A 22499-nucleotide genomic window follows, 5' to 3' on the forward strand; every position below is an offset into this window, starting at 1 on the left:
ACCCTCTCTGCTGGTCAAACCTAAGACAAGGGAAGCCAGTCAGGGAAGGAGAGGCTCCTTCTGAAACAGGGAACCCATAGTGAGTCCTCGCAGGAGCCCCGGGACCTGCGCGTATGATTCTTTCAGACCCTGCAAGGGGTCTGCCACTGCTGCAGTCTCAACGTCTGCTTTCTCGGAGTCTTAAAATACATATTGCAGCCTGACCGGTTAGAGCACCATCCTGATATGCCAAGGTTGCTCTGGTCGGGGCGTGCACAAGAATCAACCAACAAATGCATAAATAAGTGGAGCAACAAAAATTTGTTTCTCTCTCTCAAAATCAATAAATAATGCCACCTATCCACCTCCCACCTGCGCATAGTACTGGATATCTCTGACTACCAAGCTACCAGGCGCTTCTACATAATGACTGTTGATTCACTGCCCCCAGGCTTGGCTTTCATTGGGAAGCAGCCTGGGAGAATGGGAGGCACCCGGGGCCATAGCCAGCCCCAGAGTCACTGGGGCACATAGCCTGGCTCACAGCCACTTGCTATTTCTCACCTCACTAATGCCCTGGCAGGAAATAAAGGAGATAAAAGGTCTGACCTTTAGAGCAAGTCTTTTGGGGATGAGCACACTCCCCTCACATGAATAAGCACCTTCCAAGGTTTCCTGGCTAAGGTGCTGAGGGGCCATTCCTTGAGGGCTGCGTGGTTTGAGTCGCCAGTCTGAATTACTGAATTAATAACAGAGCTCGGAGGAGCCTTGGAACCTACGATCCAGCCTCCCTGTGTTCCGAGCACCGTGGCCCAGTCCGTGGAAATGACTCACATTCAGAGGTGACTCACGTTCTGAGACTCGCCGGACCCAGGGAAGGGCATTTTTAGGGTCCACTGTCAATGGACTATATGAAGTCCGGCGCACAAACTGGCCTCAGCACAGCGCCGCCCATGCCAGTCTGCCCGCAGGCGCCCCCGAGGGCGCGCCCGGCACACGCGGAGGACGGCAGGAGGGGAGGGAATGAGAACAGGAATAAAACCCGGGCCATCTGCCCGACAGACAGCGGTTCCTGGGCAACCGAGACGGTCCAGTGCGGCGGGAGGGAGGAGCGGGTTTCTGCCTAAAGGCTCCCAGGCCGGACCGAGAGGCCCCAGCGGGAGAGGAGGCCGAGATTACTCAGCTCCTGAAAGGCTCACGGGAGATTTAAGATAAAAAGCACTGAAAGAGCAAATGACCGACAGTGCCGGTTCCCCAGAGGAACATGACACACGAGCTCTCCCCGTGGGTGGCTGGAGCTCACCAAGCGCGCGGTGCCTTGTGAACCCATCACCGCTTAGAAACTGCTCCTCGGGACAAGCGCCTGTCCCAGGAAAGTGGGGTTTACATGCCCAACTACCACTGACTTGGAGCCTGTTCTGATGCTCTCCGCAGAGCCTCCCCCGCGACGGGGTGCCCGGGGCGGCCGCGCTGAGTCCTGCCTTCCCGACACGGCCGGCCTCGCTCTCAAGCTCCCGCACCGCGTCCCAGCCAGGACACCGTGTGCTCCCTTCCTGTGCCCACAGCTCGTCCCTGAGCCAGCAGGCTCGGGCGCCGCACCTCTGGCATCCCTCCACTTCCAGCCCCTCGGGAAGCAGCCTGGGCAGAATGGGAGGGCTGCTCGGAGCATCATTCTCACTGTTTAAAACCCTGGGGGCTGCAGCTGCCGGACTGAGCAGCAGGAAACCCTGAGGCCTGGGCGAGCCTGAGGCCTGGGCGAGCCTGAGGCCTGGGCCTGCCACGCGGCGGGGGCGTGAGGGCCGCATCGGACACATTTTCAATCGGTGTGAACTGCAAGCATTTTCTTGTTAAAGGAAATCAAACAAACAAACTCAAAAGGGAGAAAGAAAAAGAGTGACGGAATAATCAAAGAAAACCCTTCGGAGCGGAAGAGTTTCTTTTCTGTAATAAGCTGCTTTTACTTTGTTTCTTTGGCTCTCACTCCATTGTTGGAGCCTGATCCTCAAAAGATACCCTAGAGGACTCCCTGAAGTCGGGGTGTCTCAGGTCCATGAGAAATTTGGTGGGAGTAAGAATATGAGTAGAACCTGCGGGAGAACAGAGGCCAGCTGACTGCTTGAACAAAGGTACGTCACAGGAACATGCCAACTTAGGCCTACGTGTTAGCAGCCAGTGAGGTATGAGGAAGCGAGGGGCCCGCGCACACATGCACACGCACCGAGGGGGCCGCATGCACGGAGCAGGGGGGCCACGCACAGGCGGGCAGGCGGGCGGAGCCAGGCCCCTCGGGGAATCTGTGGGCCACCTTACCTGCCTCGGCCACCCCCTCCCAACGGGGCCCCTCCCAGCCGGTCAGGGCCGAAGCTGAAGATGGGGATTTACCCCCAGGCCCGGCTCTGACAGCCTCTGCCCGGGAAAGCTGTGTCTGAGCTAAGAATTATCCAACACACACATGCAGCAGTTACGCGAGCAGGGAACAGAGCTTCATCACGGGGGCCACATGACAAAAGGGAAGACAGGGAGACACAGGGAGAATGGCGACCAGACCGGGAAAACTTCAGGGAGCGGGGAAGGGAGGGAGGATGTCTAATCTGCCCCTGAACGGTGGCATCCAGAAGGCAGCTGGCAGGGCCAGGCCGCCTGGACACGCCAGGAGCGAGCCCATGGGCTGGTGTGTAGCACCTGCGCCGTCTGAGAGCCGGGGGCACTGTGACTTCTCACTCCGAGGAGGGGCAGAAAACTGACGTGTCTTATGGAGCTAAGGAGAGGACACGGCCCGGCCAGGGCTCTACGTGCTGACAGCCTCTTGCCAATTACTGTCAGGAGGCACCGGGCAAGCGCCGCTATAGCCCATCTTTCCCATAACAAAACGGAGGAGCAAACATCCGGAGAAAGCAGGGTTTTCCTCGGGCCCCTTTCTCTCCCAGCCCTAGGAGTCAGGGGCGCTCCTGCACGCATGGAAAGGAGCTCCCAGGAACCCCCGTACTCCACTGAGTCAGCCCTTGGGTGGCTCCCTTTCCTCTGGAAAACCATCCGGAAATCCCAGAAAGCATGGGGCTGACCAGAAAGTAGTGGGGCCGGGCCGGGGGGACCCCTAGCAGAGTCCAGCGGGTCGGGCTGATGTTTCGGCAGCATCCGCTCGCATACGTGTCTGTCCACCTCCAACCGAGAGGTAAGGGGGGTCAGGGTTTGCCTTCCCGAGCACCGCGGGCATGAGGCCCAGGGCAGCACACGGAGGAGCCCCACTGCGGGCATAGTTTGAGGCTCTAGGGGGCGCCCTGAACCCCATTTGGTTGGGTAAGGAGATGGCAGCCTGGAGAGGTGGGGCATGTGGCCCAGGTGACCCACGGGGCAGTGGCAGAGCGGAAAGCGGGCCTGGCCATGAGCCTGCCCCGGCCCTTCCCACCGCATGCAGCCGCCTCCCGTCGAGGCGGTGCAGGCGCGAGGAAGGCGCCCTCGCCCCTCAGCTCTGCCCTCCACGAACAGGCCTAGAGACGGCGCCCGGCAGGGGCGGTGGAGAGTCCAGGACAGAATGAAACACCGAAGCATGGAATGGAGCCGGAGTGCGGAGAAGCAGCCCCCTCCCTCCAGAGAGCGGGCGCACTCACCTATCAGCACCTCCCACTTGCCGTTGGCCTGCGTCACCTCATAGGCGCAGCGCATCTCGCTCAGGCTCACGCCGCCCAGGATGAAAATGATGAGGCGGGGGCCGCTGCGGTACTCGCCCGGGGCCTTGTTCTTATGCCAGTGCCCGTAGCGGGCGCTGGGGGGGAGAGAGAGATTAATGACGCTCACCTGCACTCCGCATCCCCGCGACTCGCTACACGTTCGTCTATACAGTGGCAGAGTAGATGCGCAGTGAGTGTGAATGAACCGCAGCGCCTGCCCCGAGCGCTGTGTCCCCTGCTGTGACCTGTCAGTCTCTCGGAACCGGGTAGGCAGCCAAGGCTCAGGCTGGCCTTACAGTTCGACGGGTTAAGCTCCGCAGCTCCGCCGGGCATGTGCACTCAGGAGTCTACCCCTGGCTGCACGTTTCTAGGCTTGTCTGGGACACTGCTGGCAGCGAGCAGGGATGACAGAGTCGAAGGCCTGGCTTCAGTGCACAAACCTGGGCCGGGGCTGCCCCACACCGAGAGGAAGAGCTTCCAGAAACAGACCTTGCAGGCGCCATGGGCGACCAAGAGCACAGAGTGGAGAACCGGGGACAGATCGCTGTCTACTCTCATCTCGAAACTGACAAATGTCTGAGCGTCACCAGGCACATGGCAGAAACCCAGTAAACACAAGGCATCCACTTTGCCGTCAAGAATGGATCTGAGGCCCGGCCAACGAGGCTCAGCAGTTGAGCATCGACCTGGGAGCCAGGAGATCGCAGTTCGATTCCCGGTCAGGGCACATGCCCGGGTTGCAGGCTCGATCCCCAGTCAGGGGCGTGCAGGAGGCAGCCCATCAATGATTCTCTCATCACTGATTGTTTCTACCTCTCTCTCCCCCTTCCTCTCTCTGAAATCAATAAAGGTATATTTTAAAAAATAAATAAATACTTCTGGGAGCACTGATGTACTGTAATTATAAACAGGGTGTCTGGGGAAGGTCGGAAAGGGAAATACTTGATTCAAGACCTAAAGGAGATAAGAGGGGAGCCATGCAGATGTTTCTAGAAACAGACCATTTCAGGCAGACAGGAAAGCAAGTGCAAAGGTCCTGAAGCAGAAGCAAGCCTGGCAGTTCAAGAAAGAGCAAGGAGGCTGGCTACCTGAAGTGGAGCGACAGAAGGGAGGGGTGAGGGATGAGTCGCAGAGGAACAGAAGCCAGAGGGCGAGGGCCTCACGGGCCAGCGCTGTGGACTGGCCCGCACCTGGCCGTGACGAGCACAGCGCCGGGCTCTCACGGGTCACAACAGGACCGTGTGTGGCTGACCTCCAGCCAGAGCCAGGCCCACTTACTGCCCCCGACCTGCTCAGGTTCTCACCTGACAGCGGTGGTGCTGAAGGAGGCAGAGGAGCGGGTGGAGATATACGGGTAGTGCTTGGTATCGAGTTTGTCCTCAATGGTGTCCTGGAAAGAAAAGAGACCGACGTTAGGGCTGCCACTTGAAAAGGAAAAGGGCTGAGGGGAGGCCAGGTTGGACAGTTCCAACAAGTCAGTCAGCGAACACCATGGCCGATTTGCAACAACCAGAACCCCGCCATGGCCCAGGGCAGCACTCGGTGTGGCCACGATGCGCCGGAACCACGAGATTAGTCTGTAGGTCTGCTCTTTAGAGAAGTTTAAAAAATTGCATTGATTTTTCGTGCTTCCCTTCCAATCAATTCCTTTTTTCTCCCTCTTTTACATTCCACGTGAGACTGTGCTGTATTCTGTCTAATAAACTCCTGACACTAACCATCAGCGTTGAAGAACCCAGGCAGGGGCGGTCTCTCAGGCAGGAAAAGCCTTCCTCCCCGTTTTCCAAGGGGCTAATTATCTGGTGGGTGGATCCCAGCTCCGCACCTCCCGCTGCCTAGAAGTCGACACTCCCCCTAACAGCTACCCTGCGAAGCCTACGCACGTCTCCTTGGGGGACTGGGAAGGAGGGGCAGGAAAAGCGAGCCGGGAACAAAGGAGGGAATGAGACAGGGGCTGGCTTGTCTACTGCAGCAAGCACAGAAACGTAACTGGTTTCTAGATGTCTCGTGTTCACCCATCCTTTTGGTTTGTGAGTTTTAAAAATAGGAAGCTGACTCACTGTATATGATTAAAATGTATTTATTTTAACGTACAACTCAGGAGGAACACCTGGTCTGCTATGAATTAAGTCTCTTCATATCTCCAATCCTGCCCCAGGGATCTAGGGGGTGGGATTCCATGCAGGGCTTCCCTGATCTACAAGAAGAGGTGAGAGGGACAGGACGCCTTACAAATATGCAACACCTACTATGCACAAAGCACGGGGCCAGGGGGCGTGTCAGTTGAGGGCACAGGACCGAGGTATAAAAAGATGACCCCAACACCAAGCGCATGCATATGCAAAGAGCCTCCCTGCCCTGGGCTACAGGAGCCCAGGGGAGGCCTCTGTCGGACGGGTGTCAGGCTGCGGGTGTCAGGCTGTGGGTGGTGTGTGGAACAGTGAGACCCGATGGGGACTCTGGAGGAGGCAGGATTCAGGAAGTGGGAAGGGGAGCGAGAACATTCCAGAGGAGGGATGGGTTTGAACGGAGGCAGAAATATGCTTGGCAGGGTCTCTGGTTGGCATGGGGAGCCGAGTGGGAGACGGGGGCAGGCTGGGGTCACATTCCGGAGGCCCTTTCGCACACGCAGAGGTGTCCGTGTGGCACACCCACGCCTCGGCGTGGAACTCGCTACTCATCGGAAGTCCCGATGCTGCTGACGTTTGGTTCCTCTGGGTGTAGTACCACCGAGGGGTCTCTAACGGGGGCCGGATCACAGGATCTCGGGGATCGGCCCCTGGCAGTCTCCTGGGACTGCTCTTCGTAAGCCCGCGGGACAAGACCAGCTGTGAGGCCTGAGAGCTCTGGAGACCTGGATGCGAGTCCTTCGGTGTCACCACCACCCGATAGCCGGTGAGGCTGGGGGCATCTGGGCCTTCAAGCGAAGAGCCCTGGGCCCTGTCGCTCTCCACCCCCGCCCACCCCGGTCACTGACCTCCATGATGTCTTTAATAACGGGGGTCCACCGGGAGAGCTGGTAGGTCTGCTCGCTGATGCGCTCCTTGCGCTCCGGCTTGCTCCTGCGGCGCAGCGTGGACTGAACGCAAACACACGGGTCGGACGGAGTCAGGGCCGCCCGGCCGGCCTCTGGGAGCTCTCCCCAGGGACTCCCTTCAGAGAGGCCGCCTGGGCACAGGCTAATGAGTGGGGGCGTTTTCCCCGGAAAAGCCAAAAAGTGCCCCTTTTAGGAACCTGGAGCAAACTTCGTTCTTTTTTTTTTTTTTTTTTTAAATCTTCTTTAAAAAAATATTTTTAATTGATCCTTAGAGAGAGGATGATAGAGGGAGAGAGGGAGAAACAGTGATGTGAGAGCGAGCGCCCAGGGAGCGAGCCTGCAACCCGGGCATATGCCCGACTGGAAATTTAACGGGCAGCCTTTTGGTGCTTGGGACGTAGCCCAAGCTACTGAGCCACACTGGCCAGGGCCAAACTTGGTTTTTTAAAGCCATGAAAAATGGCAAATGTGGGTCAAATAAAAAAAAACAACAACCCCAGAAGTTAAAACAATAGTTTGCTATCAATTGGTTACAGGGGAAAACACTGCTCTGGGTGTGACTTATTCCTGGATTTTGCTTCCACAGCACAGGACGTACTGAAGGAATCACCTCCATTCTCACTCGGTCCCTCTTATGAACAGGGGTCTGAACATGCCAGGTACAGGTCTCTGGCCTGGGGGCTCTGGAACGAAGTTTTTGGCTCTAAGACACCAAAAGGAGGGAGGGGATCTGCAGCTCTGGCGTGATCAGCGCTGCTGCGTGAGCCGACCGCCTACAGGAAGCAGCGCAGCGGGGTCCCTGCCCGCGGGGCTCCTGCGGGTGCTCTGAAGGGCGCTCAGGCCGCTTCCTCACCGGAGCCCCGTCCCGCCGCGTGGCCGGGCCGCCCAGGCAGGCTGCCCTGACTCGGTGCTGAACCAGCCCCGGCGCAGACGACTAAAGCGGCAAAACTGCGGAGGCCGCGTGGACTGTGCAGGAGCAGCCGCGCCTGGGCGCCCAGGGGCAGAGCCCGACCAGCCTGAGGAAGCTGGTGCGACTCCTGGGGGGCCGCTTCACGCACAGCTGGGCTCCGGTGGCTGCGCTTGCCCGGGGTGCACGGCCGGCTCCGGGCTCTAGGCCTCTACTTACTTCCCCCTCCGCGTCTAGTGCTCAGGGCCTGCCCGTCTGCCTTTCTCAGCGTGGAGCGCGTCTGACAGGCCTCCTCACGCACGGGGGCGAGGAGGAAGGGCCCCCCGCTTCCCTCTGCCTCCCTGTGCCACAGGCGGGCGGCCGCTTACGTCCGTGACGATGGGCACGCCCAGGTGCGCCATGTTGGTGATGATCTCGCTGTCCTCGGGGGGGATCTGCGCGTGCTGGATCAGCTTGTTCAGGTTTTCCTCAGTGATGCCTGAGAGGGAGGGAGACCGGGTCACCACGGCCACCGCTGCCCGGCGCACACGCAGGGCCCCTCCTCAGCATCGGGGGTTCCCCTGCTCCACCGTGAGATGACCGGGACTCCACCCCTCCCTCCCCGGCTGTGACATCAGCAACCGCCCCCATGGTCTGTCTCCCTCGGTCTCCTGCTCCCACGGGTACTCTGGGCCCCAGCAAAGGCAACGTGGACAAGAAGCCTCTGTGCCCAGCGTGTTGCACAAGGGACACTTACGGGCACTATGATGCGGGTAAGAATCAGTTATTTAAAGGCCCAGATTACCAGCGCCACGCAAGTTCAAAGTCTCTGGCAGCCGGGCCCTAACGGAGGGGCCATGAAGCTCTCCTTGCTCCCCCGCCCCGCCCTCGGCTCCACGCCCCATCCCACTGGTTGACCCTGAACCACTGGGGGACACAGGCCCCCGTGGAAACGGATTTGCCCCCATGACATTTCCCCGGACGTCAGAGCCCCTAGGATCTTGTTCAAGCCCTTTCCTGTCCGACATAGCTGTCCCGCCGCGCTTGCTCCCCCGGCAGCGCCTCCCCCCCACAAAGCTGCGCCCCCAACTTTCTCCCCCAGGGGCCCCCTCCCCACCCGCCCCTACCGTTCTTCAGAAAGATGTACAGCAGGATGATGCGGATTTTGTCGTAGGTGCTGACGTTCGCGTCGAGCAGAATGGGGACGATGGCTCTCATGGGGTCCTTGATCTTCTCGCCCTCGGCATCCGTGCCCATGGCCAGGTCCTGGGGAAAACAGACCGTTTTCTGGTGACAGCCTGGGCAGGCGGCAGCTATTAGAGAACTGCTGGTCTGTGCGTGGCCGGGTTCGTGCCTGGACCGGGGCGTCTTACACAGGAACTGCTACTCTCACAACGCCCGGGGCCCACACCGGTGCCACGAGCACCGATTTCCAGAGCATCCGTGAGAAAAGGCTCCCGGTTCCACTTTGTTCAGAGGTCGGCCGTTCCCTTTGGGCAGGTGCCCGCGGACCTGTGCCAGGTCCCCAGGGAAAGCTCCGACCCTGGCAGGTCATCTCGGGAGAGACACGAGCCCAGCTGAGGGGCCGGGGCTCGGAGGGACGCCTCCCACAGGGGACAGGCCTTGGCGCTGTGAGGGGCGGCTGCCCGGCCGGCTGCCCGGGCGCTGGAGGACACGCTTCCTGAGATTTATCTACTCCGGTTTTTAGTCTGTTTTTAATCTCCCAACCATTTCTAGCGTAAGGAGGAAAAGGGAACAGGCTCCCAAACCTGCAGATCCAACTGCGGGAGAAGGAGGGGAGAAGGGCTGGCAAAGGAACTGAAGGTGAAGGAGAGTGAAGGGGGCACAGTCTACCGACCCCCCTTTAGCTCAGGCGAGTCAGCCCCGTTCTCCAGAGGCCAGAGCAAGCGGCCTGGCAGCCCCCGCCCATGGAGAACCATTCGGCCTTGTTCTCAGAGACCAGAGGCTGCGGCTTCCTCTGTGGCTCTTCCAGAGGCTGCCTGCAGGTCCCCTTTTTTCTCTCGAGATCCCAGGAGTTCATAAGAATTACGACTCGAGTTAGTGGCCACTTCCCCGTCTGGGTGGGAGGAAGGCCCGGCACCTCTCCTAGGCCTTCACCTCTCGGTCGCACCGCCGGCCTCACCGACGCTTGTTCAGCACGACCTGATTCCAACACTCTCCAAACTCAAATTAAATGTAACCAATCCAATAGATACTATTGAGCACTTCTGAAACAATTTAACTTCCAAGGATTAATCCCGACTGCATTTTTACTGATCTGGGAGATAACCCATTGTCTGGACGGTGAAGTTCTTTTGGAGCCAAGTTCACCTGTGAAATTGATGGGTTTTAGCGGGGCCGCTTCCACTAGGAGAGGCAATGACTGGGGACAGGCCCGACAGACCTAAGCCGAGCCTATCACATCAAGTCAAACATTTAAATCTCAGCTTCTCACTGAGAACTAGAGCCGTTTTTCTGTGGAAAGGGACCTTCCGCCGAGGCTTCGGCATCATTCAGTGCCCTCTCCCCTGAGCAGCTGACCCTAGCTGAGTAAGGCTGCCACACTTGGGGAATGCGGTGCCAGCTCCACGCTCCACCCTGGAAGTCATGGCGGCATTGCGTTTCCCCGGCAGGTGAGGAAAATAGAGAAATGGGCACAGCAAACAAATCCGTGACAGAGACAGAACTCAGATCCCAAACTCTGAGCCTACGGTGCTAACTGTGATCAGCGAGGCCAGGGGCAGATTTCCGGCCTGCAAGTGCACCATCCTCTGGCACCCCTGAGATCCCCGGTGCTGGTGTGGCCACAGCAGGGGGAGATACGTTCAGGTATAGAGTTCAGCCAGCCCGTCCACGGAGGGCTCGGCGCCTCTGGAAAGCCACACATGCAGACTCCAAACGGCACAGCACGCCAGGCCACTCCGGCCCCTACCAGTGAGGGTGGTGCGGCCCTGGCTCCAGGGAGGCGAGACCACGCGAGCTAGCAGGCTTCCCCATCTCTGTTCCCCATGACTCTGCGGGACGTTCAAGGTCAGAGGTCACATTCAGCCGGTGAGTGGGCGCGGCGGGGGGAGGAGGGAAAGGCCCTACCTGCTCCACGCGGCACAGCTTATCCACGGTGCCTTGGTAATGCTTCATGCAGTCCTCGGCCAGGTGCAGGTGGGTCGAGTACTAGGAAAAAGCAGAGTCGGTGACCAAGGAGTTACTCGCACGCGTGCGGCATCTACCCGGCACTATGGTGTATGGGCACTGGGCTAGTCGCCAAGGAGTCTCCGGCCTCATGAGGGAGGGGAAACGTGCGCAGGCCAGCACACAGGCACAAGGCAGGGACCTGTGTCAGGGGAGATGGACAAGCCGCGTTCTAAAGGAGTCCAGAGGAAGGAGGGCTCCTTCGTGGGGTGGGGCGGTGTGATGGCTTCCCGCCGTGTCCACAAACCCTCTGATATTACCCTCCAGGCGGGGGAGCTTAGCTCTGATATTACCCCTCCAGGAGGGGGAGCTTAGCTCTGATATTACCCCTCCAGGAGGGGGAGCTTAGCTCTGATATTACCCCTCCAGGAGGGGGAGCTTAGCTCTGATATTACCCTCCAGGCGGGGGAGCTTAGCTCTGATATTACCCCTCCAGGAGGGGGAGCTTAGCTCTGATATTACCCTCCAGGCGGGGGAGCTTAGCTCTGATATTACCCCTCCAGGAGGGGGAGCTTAGCTCTGATATTACCCCTCCAGGAGGGGGAGCTTAGCTCTGATATTACCCCTCCAGGCGGGGGAGCTTAGCTCTGATATTACCCCTCCAGGAGGGGGAGCTTAGCTCTGATATTACCCCTCCAGGAGGGGGAGCTTAGCTCTGATATTACCCCTCCAGGAGGGGGAGCTTAGCTCCTCTCCCCCTGCGTGTGGGCTGGTCAGTGACCCGTTTCTAACAAACAGTGTGGAGGAAGTGAGGTGCGACATCCCAGATCGGGACGGGAAGGGCACTGTGACTTCCTTCGCGCTCTCCCTCCCGGGTCACTCGCTCTGGGGAAGCCAGCTGGCACGTCACGAGGACGCTCAGGCAGCCCTGCGGCGAGGCCCATGACAAGAGGAACAGGAAGAATACAGAGGAAAGAGGGAGCGGGGGACAGTCAGGAAATCAGTGTCTAGCCCAGCCGTCCCTCTGTCTAATGAAAACTGAAGATGCCTGGGAACCCGTGGGTGTGAACGAGTCGGTCAGCGAGCCGGGACTTGGAGGCGTCTTTCGGAAGCTGTTTACGCGCGATCCGAGTGGATCCCTTTGGATACCATACCTTGCTGAGCTCTTTCTGGTACTGGGGCATTTTCTTCAGCATCTGGGACAGGTCCCGCATGGTGGTCTGTAAGGGAAAGGAAAGCATAGGGTCTCACGCCCAGGGCCCCGATCTAAGAGGCTGTGCAAGTGTGGTGGGTGCAAGACAGGACGGCAGCCGGCACCCGAATCCCCACGTGCGTCTGTGGCTTTCTAAGTGAATCCGTTAAACGCAAGATCGTGTGTGTTCAGAGAGCCCGGCCTCTGCTCAAAAAATTATTGACCCAAATAGCATGACGGTCTTATAGGTGGAGAACTGAACTCTGAAGTCCAGCAATTATGTTTTATTTACTGGGCTAGAAAGTTGCCAAGAGCATAATTCTCGCCGGGGAAGAGCACCTTTGCTCCCATGCGCTGCCTCCCTGCATCAAGTTCACAGCAGAAAGCCTGCAGCTGTGCAGACAGGTGGGCGGTAGGCAGAAGGCGAAAGGGGCTGGAACCCGCATCCGGAGGAGAAAGGGGGCTGCTTACTCTCTGTGTGACACACCTAAGCCCACTCATTTATCCAACACAGATTTATTGAATTACTACTACATGCCAGACGCTTTTCGGTGCTGGAGATACAAGGACAAAAAAAAAAAAAATCAATGATTTCTGCCTTGAAGGAACTGTCTAGCAGAGGAGCCATCCGAACGAGTGGCTTGTGCTGAGGCCGTCGGTGTGGGCGCACAGAGCTGAGGCCCTTCGGTCGTCCGGGGAGGCGAGGGGAAGGTCCCAGCTCCCCCCAACAAATGACACCTGAGCGAAGGACCAGGACTTCACAAGGCAAGGCCCAGGTAAGCAGCTCAGTGTGGCTGGAGCAAGGCGGAGGGTCAGGAAGGAGGGAGATGGGGAGACCCGAGAGGCTCCGGGGCCTGATGGCCCGGGTGCTGGAAGACGGGTGGGCAGGTGGGCTGACGCTCCCGGGAACGGGAGGTCCATACACGGCTTCAGGAAAGGGGGTGCCGCAACCGGAGCTGCGTCTCCCTCGACTGAGCTGGGCGAGCCACCTCCGATATACGGCCCGGAGAAGGCGAGGCCGGGAAAGCTAGGTCGTGAAAACCCCCTAACTCCTCCACAAGCTGAAAGAGCTTTCTCGGTTCTTCCGGCTTAAAAGGAATCACGATCCCAACAGCAAATACAGATCCTCAGAGAAACACAGAGAAACTCTCTATAAATATCAAAAGATGGGCTCCGGATCTCAGTGTTGAGTACAAACATGAGACAACAGGCTCACGGATGAGGGGAGCACCGTGACCCCAACTCCCCAGCCTGACGCCCGGGCGGTGTCTCCCGGCTCCCGGACAGAAAGCAGGGGTCAGCCGGGGGCCCCGGGCACCAGCACGGGGTTACCTTCTCTCCGGTGTTCATTCTCTTGCTAGAAGAAAAGTCCTTCAGAGAACGGGTGACTTCCCTGGAAGACAGAAGGCGGCAGCTGAGCTTCAGGAACCGCGCAAGATTCTTCCTTCAGGAAAATGTTACTTTTCCTGCCGTAAGGTACCATCGCAGTGATTTTCCGAGCGATACATTGTTTTTCTAGCCAGTATTCTAAGCCAGGGTCTCCAGAGTGGGGTGCACGAGATGATTCGAGAGGAGAGAAGAAAATACTAGGACCTCTATTTATGTTTATTTTACTCCTGCCTTTTCAGATTTATGTTTCTGTATATGCTGCAAACATACACATTCGTACAACAAAGCATGTGTTTACTTCACAGATCGACTTAAATACTGGGATTGTGAATCAGTATTTTCTAAGGTTGAGTGACCCCGAAAGTGCGGAGACCCTTCTGAAGGGCAGCGCTATCTACCCAAGGCTATTTTCTCCCTTCCTCGTGAATTTCCTGGGTGTGTCCTTCTGCAAAAACAGAATTGTTTAGAGGTCTTATAACAATGTTTAGATATTGGAAACATTTGGAAACATGTCCAGAGCTAAGTAGGTTCTCTGTATAGAGGCATCAGTTCCTGCTCAGAATTTTCCGGTGTGACCACAGGAGAGGAAGATTACACGCCAGCTCCACTAAAGAGACCTGCAAGTAGGGGCGTCTGTACCTTTCAACGGAGCAAACTGATTTTGCGTGTTTAGCGTTTATAAAGCATTTTGCTGAGAGCTACAAATGCTTTCCAAAAACCCGAAAGCCCCCCTAACAGAAAGGATTTTCTAACTTCCTGAAGTCGGTGGAGCCCCAGCTCAGAGATCCGGACGGTTTATCGTCACAGGTTCACATGCTGGCGACTCTGCTGGGGCAGCGATTCCACCCACGGAGGAGCCGCCCCAGCCGCCCGGGAACCACCCTGGGAGAAACGTCGTCACCGGGGGAGGGCCAGGGAAGGGGCTCTTACTGGGACACCTCTGCGATGTGCTTGTGGCGCAGCGTGATCCAGAGGTCGTCGTCTTCATCCAGAAGCACCTCCTTCACCCGCGCCTCTCCGATGCCGCTCGTCTCGTACCTAGAGGGGAGGCCCCCACACAATTCATGCGAGTCCCCCCTGGTCTGTAACAGACAGGAGCTCACCGCCCTCAGCCGACAGACGCCTGCATGAACGATTTCACCAGCCCCGCGGCCACCTGATGTCCGCGGGATGGGCACTAACGGCTCAATTCCCTGGGCAGGAGGCCCGGAGCTCTGATCAAGGTCAACGGACTTGACGTTTGGTTTAGATTCTTCAGGGTCAGCTGATGCGAGCACCACCTGAGCCACACGGTCCAGGGTGTGAAGTCAGGTTACAGGGGGGTTCAGAGTTACTTATAAGGGACCAAGACGACACTTTGACCCTCTCTCAGAAAGGACTGGGTACCACCCTCAAATGTGGGGAGCCTAACATCTTTCAGCCTGCGCCTACCTGGGAAATCACGAGCCTCTCAGGCAGGCAAGAATCACAGGTGCCAACGGGAAAAGAGCGGAGACACGCGTATTTTTAGAACCTTCATTTTGAAACCACTACCTTTATGGTCGATGTTGTAAAGTAAACGACGTGAGAACAACATAGTCTGTTTCCACGAAATAAAAATCAGTTTTTAGAAACTGAGTTTCTAATGGTTGCTACCAAGAAAAATGTCTATAATGAAGAAAACAGCTCCCCTGCAAACGAAGTTCAGCAAGAAACTCCTGTGGCTACACGTGTCGTCACAGTTGATGACCTATACGTAAGAAGATCCAACTCTGAATAAGGCATGCACACAGGCCCAAGGTGACATGCTGACACGCCCGAGCAGGCTGCAGACGAGGTGCATGAGCTGTGGACTCCGGTCCCCCCCTCCCCTCGCCAGGCCCGGGCTCCTGGCTAGAAACGCCACGTGGATTCTGGGAACTGACAGGAGAGCTTGCAGGCTTACTGGCAAGACGATCGGTGCACCACTTTTCCTAGGGCTAACGACACCCCACTTTTCCTAGGGCTAACGACACCCTTTCCCTTAAGCTAGAGGCGTGTCTGGTTCGTGTGCAACGCTGCAGGCCCTCCGGGGCGTGGACACTTACTTGTACACGTCATTTTCAATGGGCAGCAGATCGTAACTCATGGCCTGGAAGGTCAGTTCATGAAGCACCGGGGAGCTGGGGTCGAAGCCGCGGTCCAGGATCAGGAGCTGGGAGCGCGCCTTGTCTGGGCCCTAGGGGGAGGAAGGGGGGTCTCCCAAGCCGCTCACGCACGGCCGTCCCGCCCGCAGCCAGCCTGGCCCTCTGTGCGGGAGGCAGAGCCTACAAAGCAGCACTGAGTGCAGGCCACTAACTGCTCGACAAGAACACCGGCAAACACCGCGAGAGAGGGGCCAGCGTTTCTCCTTCAGGGCGAGGCCCCTGGAAGCAGATCTGAAGCTGTGGCCGGGTCCAGGGTGAGCTCACCCAGTCTGCCTGGGACCGAGGGGGCTCCCAGGACCCGGGCCTCGTGGTTTTAAAACCGAGGTAATAAGGAACTCTGGCCTGACTGCAGTAGGGGCTTCACGAATCTATGCACGTGACACAATCAAACAGAACCGACACACACGGGTACACGTGCAAACTAGTGAAATCGGAACAAGGCCCATCTTCTGGGGTGGACACTGTACTGCTGAGGGGTTCCCGGGACGCAGGCCTTTCAGTGCCCGCTCTGGGAAGTCCCGGAGAACAGAAACGCGTCGGTGACCCCGGCCACACCGGACAGACTCTCAAGCGGCCTGCCCAGGGCCTGAGCACGCTGCCAGAGGCCCGCGAGCAGAGGCGCGGCACTCACAGCACGCATGCTCCGCGCCCCGAGCTGTCCCCGGGCCTGCCACTCCCGCAGCCCCCCCCCCCCGACTCACCTCGCCCATGGTGGGGTCATCCGCTTTGTAGGCGTCGAGCTTGTCCTGGATGAGCTGGGCCAGCAGAGCGTTGTCCTTGTACTCCCTGGCAGAGGGCAGAGGGGGACGGGCTCAGAGGGCAGCGGGCGGGGCAAAGGGCGCTGTTCTTTTACAAGAACATCTTTGCATATAAAGGACAAACAATAAAAGATTTAGCTCAGTGCCTGGGACATAAATAAGTGATTCTCTAGTTCCTTCCTTTTGAACTGCTGAAGTGCAAACCGAGGTAGTCTTTCCAAACTGCTGCGGATAAACCACCACGGTCAGCAGAGGGCCCTGACCATCCGTCGTCTTCCCACGACCGGGCCCGAGCCTGACCCACCTGACTCTCACTTCCCTCAATTCAAACCCCCTTGGGTCTTGTCTTGCTGGAAGTGAGAAGCCCTGAACCTTACCCCGCGGCCAAGCCTGACAGCATTTCCGGGGCCCCTCCCAACTGTGTACAGTGTGTGGCCGCCGCCTGCCGCCGGCCAGGCTCAGGGCTGAACAGCTCTGTTCCCAGCCCCAGCCCTGCCACGAACGAAGTCCAATCTGCCGCTACTCTGTCCGGAGACGGGGCCTCGGCCCCCCTTTCTTGGCTTCCCCCAGGCTTTTGCGAGGGAACACCAGTAACCGAGGGAGGCCCGCTGCTGGGGCGTTCCTCCCGCGGTGAGAGGCCTCACCCCCGATACCGCACGGCCGGGTACTCCTTCAGGGTGGCACAGAGCGTTGCGATCTGCTCTGCCAGGCGCTCTAGGATAGGATTCTTCATCTGAGCTTTGTGGGGACTGTAGAAGCTCTGGAAAGAGTCAGCCGAGTCCAGGGAATACACCTGAGGAGGCGGCAAAAATATACACATGTATGGTGTGTGCATCCAGAATGCTGAACTGTCAGAATCCTCTCCAACCCTGGGAGCGCGTCTACAGCACATGTTTTCATTTGTCTTCAAATATGTGCTGGGTGTCTGCTGGGCCAGGCACTGCGCTAAGCACGGCGACTATTAGTGACCAAAACATGACCATCCTCGTGGAGTGTGTCAGGGGAAGGCAGACGATAAACAAACAACAAACACAATGAAATTAAGTTCATGTGAGAAACTGGTAAGTGTGTGAGAAAATAATAGAGCAGGGAGAGAACACCCGGGAGGGCAGGACAGGGAGGACAAGGCCTCCTGGAGAGGGTGGCATCCGAACGGTTTGAATGGGGTTTGGAGTTTCTCACCAGCGGGAGGACTTCCACCTGGAGGGAATGGCTGGTGCCAAGGCCCTGAGGCAGGCGTGTCTGACGAACAAGGAGGGGACCAGGAGGAGAGCAGGAGAGGAGGCTGGTGTCAGACCTCAGAGGCCATTACAGGTTTAAGTAAATAAGAGATAAGCTAGAAATTGTGCTGTGACTGTGCAAACAGTGGAGCTTTTCGATTTAATAACTCCGTATCCTCAGGAGCACGTTCTATTTTTCTTTTTGCGTTTCTTTTTCTTTGGAGAGCTCCAGAAGTTTAAAGTTTTCCCTGAAACTACCGAGCCTACCAGCCAGCAGTGTTCTCTCAGAATCTCATTTACGTAAACAACCTCGATCATCTAGAAAAACTGAGGGTTGTTTTTGTTTTTTTAAAGTTATTACTTTTTAAAAAACCTATGAAATACGATATGTTTGAACAGGCTAAAGTTGGATTTTGTTCAATCCAGGTGGTGACAGGGCTCACGCAGAGGGAACAATGTCCTGACTTGGGGCTGGGAACAGGCTCGGGGCCAAGGGAGCCGGGAAAGAGACCGTCTTTGAATGTCCTTGCTCCATCCCTCTTTGGTGTCTAGAAGCTGATCCATAAAGATTCCTTAGGCCACAATCATTCTTTTATCTCTACAAAATGCATAGACACCCTGTTATTTTGTTTGCTAGGAGAAGACATTTGAACAAATCTTAAACTACTAAGATGAAATTTTGTAGGCTCACGACCGGCGTCACCTTTACTGGCTTAACAGCCTTTACTGTGTTTTTCCAAGGGGGCGGTTGGCCGCCGCGGCCCCTGGCACTGGAAGCGTTAACGGCTAATGACGAAGGCCACCATCTGTTCTCTCAGCACATGACAGGCTGCGGTTATCTCTACACAGAAACAGTCCCCTCGCAGCAGGTGGGTGTTGTCTGAGCCCTTCCCATCTCTCCCTCCACGCCCGTTCTGGACTGGCTACCTCGGGTTACTCAGGCTGTGAGCAGGGAGAGGCGCCCACAAAGAAGGGCACTGTGGCCTTAAAAAGGTCAGAACCGACCGGCGAGCCGAGGGCCGAGGGGGGCAGACCCCTAGGGAACACCGCGTTTCCGCTGCATAAACACCCACTTAGAGCTCACTCAGTGACGCCGAGCAGGACCTGTCCCCCGCCCCCCTTGCCCGCGCCCCGGCTCACCTGGGACTCGTACGGGAGGAACGCGATGTTGATTTCTGTCAGGGTCTTGATGACTTTGGCTGCTCGAGATTTTACCAGCTCGTTGAACAGGGCATCTGGACAAGCTGAAAGAATGACGAAGGACACTGGCTGTTCCCGGCGGTTTGCTGGCTCGCCTCGACGGTCATGTGTGTCCGGCGGATTCATTCATTTATTAGGATTTTAACAAGGCAAATAAAAAGTTCACCCCATCCTAAAACATCCACTACCTCTAGGCTATAAAAGCAATAAGGAAACACCCACGAGGCCAACGCAGAACAGAAACAACGGGCAATAAAGACTGAGATAATGGGAGCTAATAAAGACTATTTTCTGATAGCGAGGAGAGGAAGGAGGAAAACCAGGAGAGATTAAGGGGTATAAAGACCTGAAATAGAAATACACACCGCGCTCGGACGCGCTCGTGAGAAATAAAATACAGAAAAGCCAAACCACCGGGCAACGTGACGCGGGCGCTTCCCTGACCCTCAGGGGCGCTGGGCCGCCCAGGAGACCCGCCCGCGGGAGCCGTGACCTCACGATCACGCCACTCTCCTGGGCCAACCGTGGGCGCATCGCTGCTTCGTTATTGCTAATGCCGTCTCCTGCTCTGTCTCCTACGTCCTAATAGTACAGAATTATTCCCCGCCGGAACCTTCCCCCACTTTCTCGGCGGCTGGACTGGTGGGCTTTGCCAGAGGGAACGCTGGGGAAACGGTTACGACCGCGCCCGTCTCTCTGCCGTTAACAAAGACCGACCGCGGCGTCCGTGCCCTGGGCCCCGCGCACACGGCCTCCGCCGAACAACGGAAGGGAGGCCAAGACAGCGATGCGTCTCCCGCGGACACAAAGACCACGGGTGAAACCTCTCGGTGGCTGAAAACGCTTGGAAATGCGCTAGTTCCCGGCGACGGCTGGAAGCCCGTCCGGTGAGAGGCCGAGGCCGGCACAGGGACATGCTCTCAGCATTAGGCCCTCCAGCCTAAGAGGAGGCCCGTTTTTCATGAGGAAGGACGGCAGGACCTGGTCGGGTTGCATTTGTGTGGCTTATTTTAGTCTCTGATGCAGTATTTCCTCTGATAAGAAAATCAAAGGCCAGGACAATCCTGGCAACGACCCGTTTCTTCCCGTGCCCGGGCTGGGTCTGGGTTCAGCCTCACGGTGCAGGGACGCTAACCCGGGGGGGGAGGCATCCGACAGCCGTACTTACAGTCCGTGAAGAAAACATGGGCAGCCCGGTACTTGGCGGTCGGCGGGTCCTTGAAGTCATTGATGAGAGAGCGGACGGACTGTGGGGAGCGAAAAAAGGGGGGCACTGAATCCAACGCCAGAAGCGAACGGAACCTGTACCCGGACGAAGTTAAATCCAAGAGGACTTTCAAGCTACTTGCACAAAATAGCAGGGAGTTTTGAGTAATTCTAACTCATGTTTGGCCCTGAGTTCTGGGGACTTGCAATTAGGATTAATTATTTGGGAGTTTCGATGAACAAGCGCCTTCTTAGATTGTTCCAGAAGGACGGCGGCGGGTCTTCGGTGCCACCATAACGTGGGCCCCGAAGACGAGGCCCACGAACGGGGAAACTGGTCAGGAGCCTTCCAGGAGACTCACACTGACGAAGACCCGACAATTGAGCGGCATCCTCAGAAACTCACACGTAAGCCAGTTTTTACGAGCGGAAAGAAAGCGTGACACCTGGGGGGGATTTACGGGCTGGGGGCCGGAACTGAGACAGCTGTCAGCCAACAGCAGGGAGGCGGGCCTGGTCTGGAGGCTGGTTTGAACCAACCCCCCACAATGACGGGACAGGCAATTCTGAACGCTAACGGGATGCTGAAGACGTCAGCCTGAAAGCATGAGATACCCGAGTTCGGCAGCTGGGTCCCTAATTAGACGAAGCGGGTTTGCTTCCCGGAGAGGGAGAGCACGGGGCAGCCAGGGCGGCCCGGCCTGGCTTTCCGGGCAGCGGCCCTATTCCGGGAAGCCTACCGCTCTCTCCAGCGCCCGCACCCCAGCCTCCCCGCTGCTGGGCCGCACACTCAGCCAGAGCGGTGCGTTAAACGCGTGCCCAACCTGGAACCCGCCGAGCCGAGCCGGGGCCGGGCCCGGGCCGAAGGCCCTCCGCTGGGGACTCACCTTCTCCGACGGGGTGATGAGGTACACGGCCTCCAGGCTGGGCAGCGGCTCCCGGCACTTGTTGATATCTTCCACAACTAGGCGACAGACAGCCCGGTCAGCGAGAAGGCGCCACCGCTCATCACGAGACGAGGCGCCGGGTGCGGGCCACCTTCGGGCCCGCACAGGTGAAACTCTAGGGGTGGGCGCTCCCCTTCCTCACAGTTACCACTGTCCACGGTCCCACAGCGCTCAAGGTTTTATTTATTTATTTTTTAATTTTTTAAAAAAATATATTTTTATTGATTTCAGAGAGAGGACAGGAGAGGGAGAGAGACAGAAACATCAATGATGAGAGTCACTGATCGAGCCCGCCACCCGGGCATGTGCCCCGGCCGGGAATCGAACCCCGATCGCCTGGATCCCAGGTCGACGCTCAACCGCTGAGCAACGCCCGGCCAGGCAGCGCTCAAGGTTTGAGAAAATCTAAGCCTTATCACTTAAATACTTCCCACTTCCCGCTTCCGTTTAAGTAAGTTTCGCGATCTGCTCTGATTGACAATGGAAAACCTGCCTCTTCCTTCATTTTTTTTTTTTTTTTTTTAATTCCGTCCCCCGAAAATCCCAATTCCTTTCGAATTTCCATGTCGGGTCTACTTATCAGCCATTGGACAGTTTTACCATGTTCCTCTAAATGTCAAACAAGGACATTCCAAACATTGGCTCTCAATAGTTCCAAAACTAAACACTGTATTTCGTTAAAGCGAAGCAGGGCGTTTGGTTTTCTCGGCCCTCTCACGGTTACGTGGGCTCCGCCGCCCGCGGAGCGGGCCTTGGGGACGGCCGCGGGCAGAGCTTAGGGGTGCTCGCTCCGCTGCACCGCCCTCGGGCACCGGGAGCGCTGTGGTGATCGCGGGGAATAAAGCATCACTTCAGAAGCAGCCCCTGTAACACTGACAGAGGCTCCTCACCCCAAGTAATGGTCAAGTTAACGCCAAAATCCCTCAGCCATCGGCTTCACCGGTGGTTGTACATTCTTGAGTTTCGTAAGCCAATAATACTTCCCCCGACATGTTTTGGGATTCAACATAGGGTTGCTAACTTTTCAATTCTGCCAAATAAAGACTCTTAAAACAGTCACCTTTTGGACAGGGAAGCGTCTATGTGCAGCAGGGGAGAGCTGCACCCCCGTCAGCCACAGGGAGTCAATAGACAAAGTCTGACATCGGTGACTGAAGAGATAGTATTATAAGTATTTATTAGAAAAGTCAAAAGGGTAAGCAGAAGAGCGAGCCGGTGGCTGTTTCTGGGGTGACTGGCCCGGGGGGGGGGAAGGGAGCGAGGCAGGGCACTGCTGCTCCCTTGTTAGAAGCTTGTCAGCTCCATTTGGCTTCCCCCCCACCCCAACTTTGTACATTTTCTGCTTTGATAGAGAAAAATATAGTTTTTAAAAAATGAATGAAGAAAATAACTTTGTAAGCCCAAAACAGCTAACCACAGGACACGTCGAACTCTCTAGACGCTGCCAAGCGTTCTGCAAAGGAGCTGTGCCGACCGACACCCCGTCACACAGGAGTTCCCACTTTCCCCATCCTCGCCGTCACTTGGCATCATCAGAGTTTAAATATTCGTCTGGTGAGTGTAAAGCCACATCTCACTCTGCTTTTAATTGTAGCTCCCTGGCCACAGACCCGGGTGAGCAATTTTTCGTGTATTTATTGGCCACTTTGGATTTCTTTTAAGTGCCTGTTCCAGCCTTTTGCCCATTTTTACCTCTGTGGGACAGCCTGCCTTTTTTCTTGAC

General features: G+C 57.1%; 1 protein-coding gene across 4 annotated transcripts in view; it reads right to left on the bottom strand.

Moving 5' to 3' along the window:
• The window catches only part of STXBP1 (syntaxin binding protein 1), a 49046-nt gene that overhangs the window by 5542 nt on the left and 21005 nt on the right, over positions 1-22499 (bottom strand). Inside the window, exons 4-19 of one of the 4 annotated variants that reach the window (XM_081151448.1) lie at positions 20717-20793; positions 19792-19870; positions 18564-18667; positions 16848-16996; positions 16147-16231; positions 15347-15477; positions 14211-14318; positions 13224-13284; positions 11854-11919; positions 10661-10741; positions 8698-8836; positions 7960-8069; positions 6625-6726; positions 4952-5037; positions 3588-3742; positions 1941-2066 (exon numbers count right to left, since the gene is read on the bottom strand). In XM_081151448.1, the coding sequence (XP_081007574.1) occupies positions 1957-2066; positions 3588-3742; positions 4952-5037; positions 6625-6726; positions 7960-8069; positions 8698-8836; positions 10661-10741; positions 11854-11919; positions 13224-13284; positions 14211-14318; positions 15347-15477; positions 16147-16231; positions 16848-16996; positions 18564-18667; positions 19792-19870; positions 20717-20793 (1643 nt within the window). In that variant the 3' untranslated portion in view covers positions 1941-1956. Of the gene's footprint in view, positions 1-1940; positions 2067-3587; positions 3743-4951; positions 5038-5712; positions 6502-6624; positions 6727-7959; positions 8070-8697; positions 8837-10660; positions 10742-11853; positions 11920-13223; positions 13285-14210; positions 14319-15346; positions 15478-16146; positions 16232-16847; positions 16997-18563; positions 18668-19791; positions 19871-20716; positions 20794-22499 lie in introns of those variants that run through there. The other 3 variants (XM_081151445.1, XM_081151447.1, XM_081151446.1) reach the window with 3 other exon arrangements.

Source organism: Miniopterus schreibersii, assembly GCF_964146895.1.
Source record: "Miniopterus schreibersii genome assembly, chromosome: 11".
NCBI classification, from domain to species: Eukaryota; Metazoa; Chordata; class Mammalia; order Chiroptera; family Miniopteridae; genus Miniopterus; species Miniopterus schreibersii.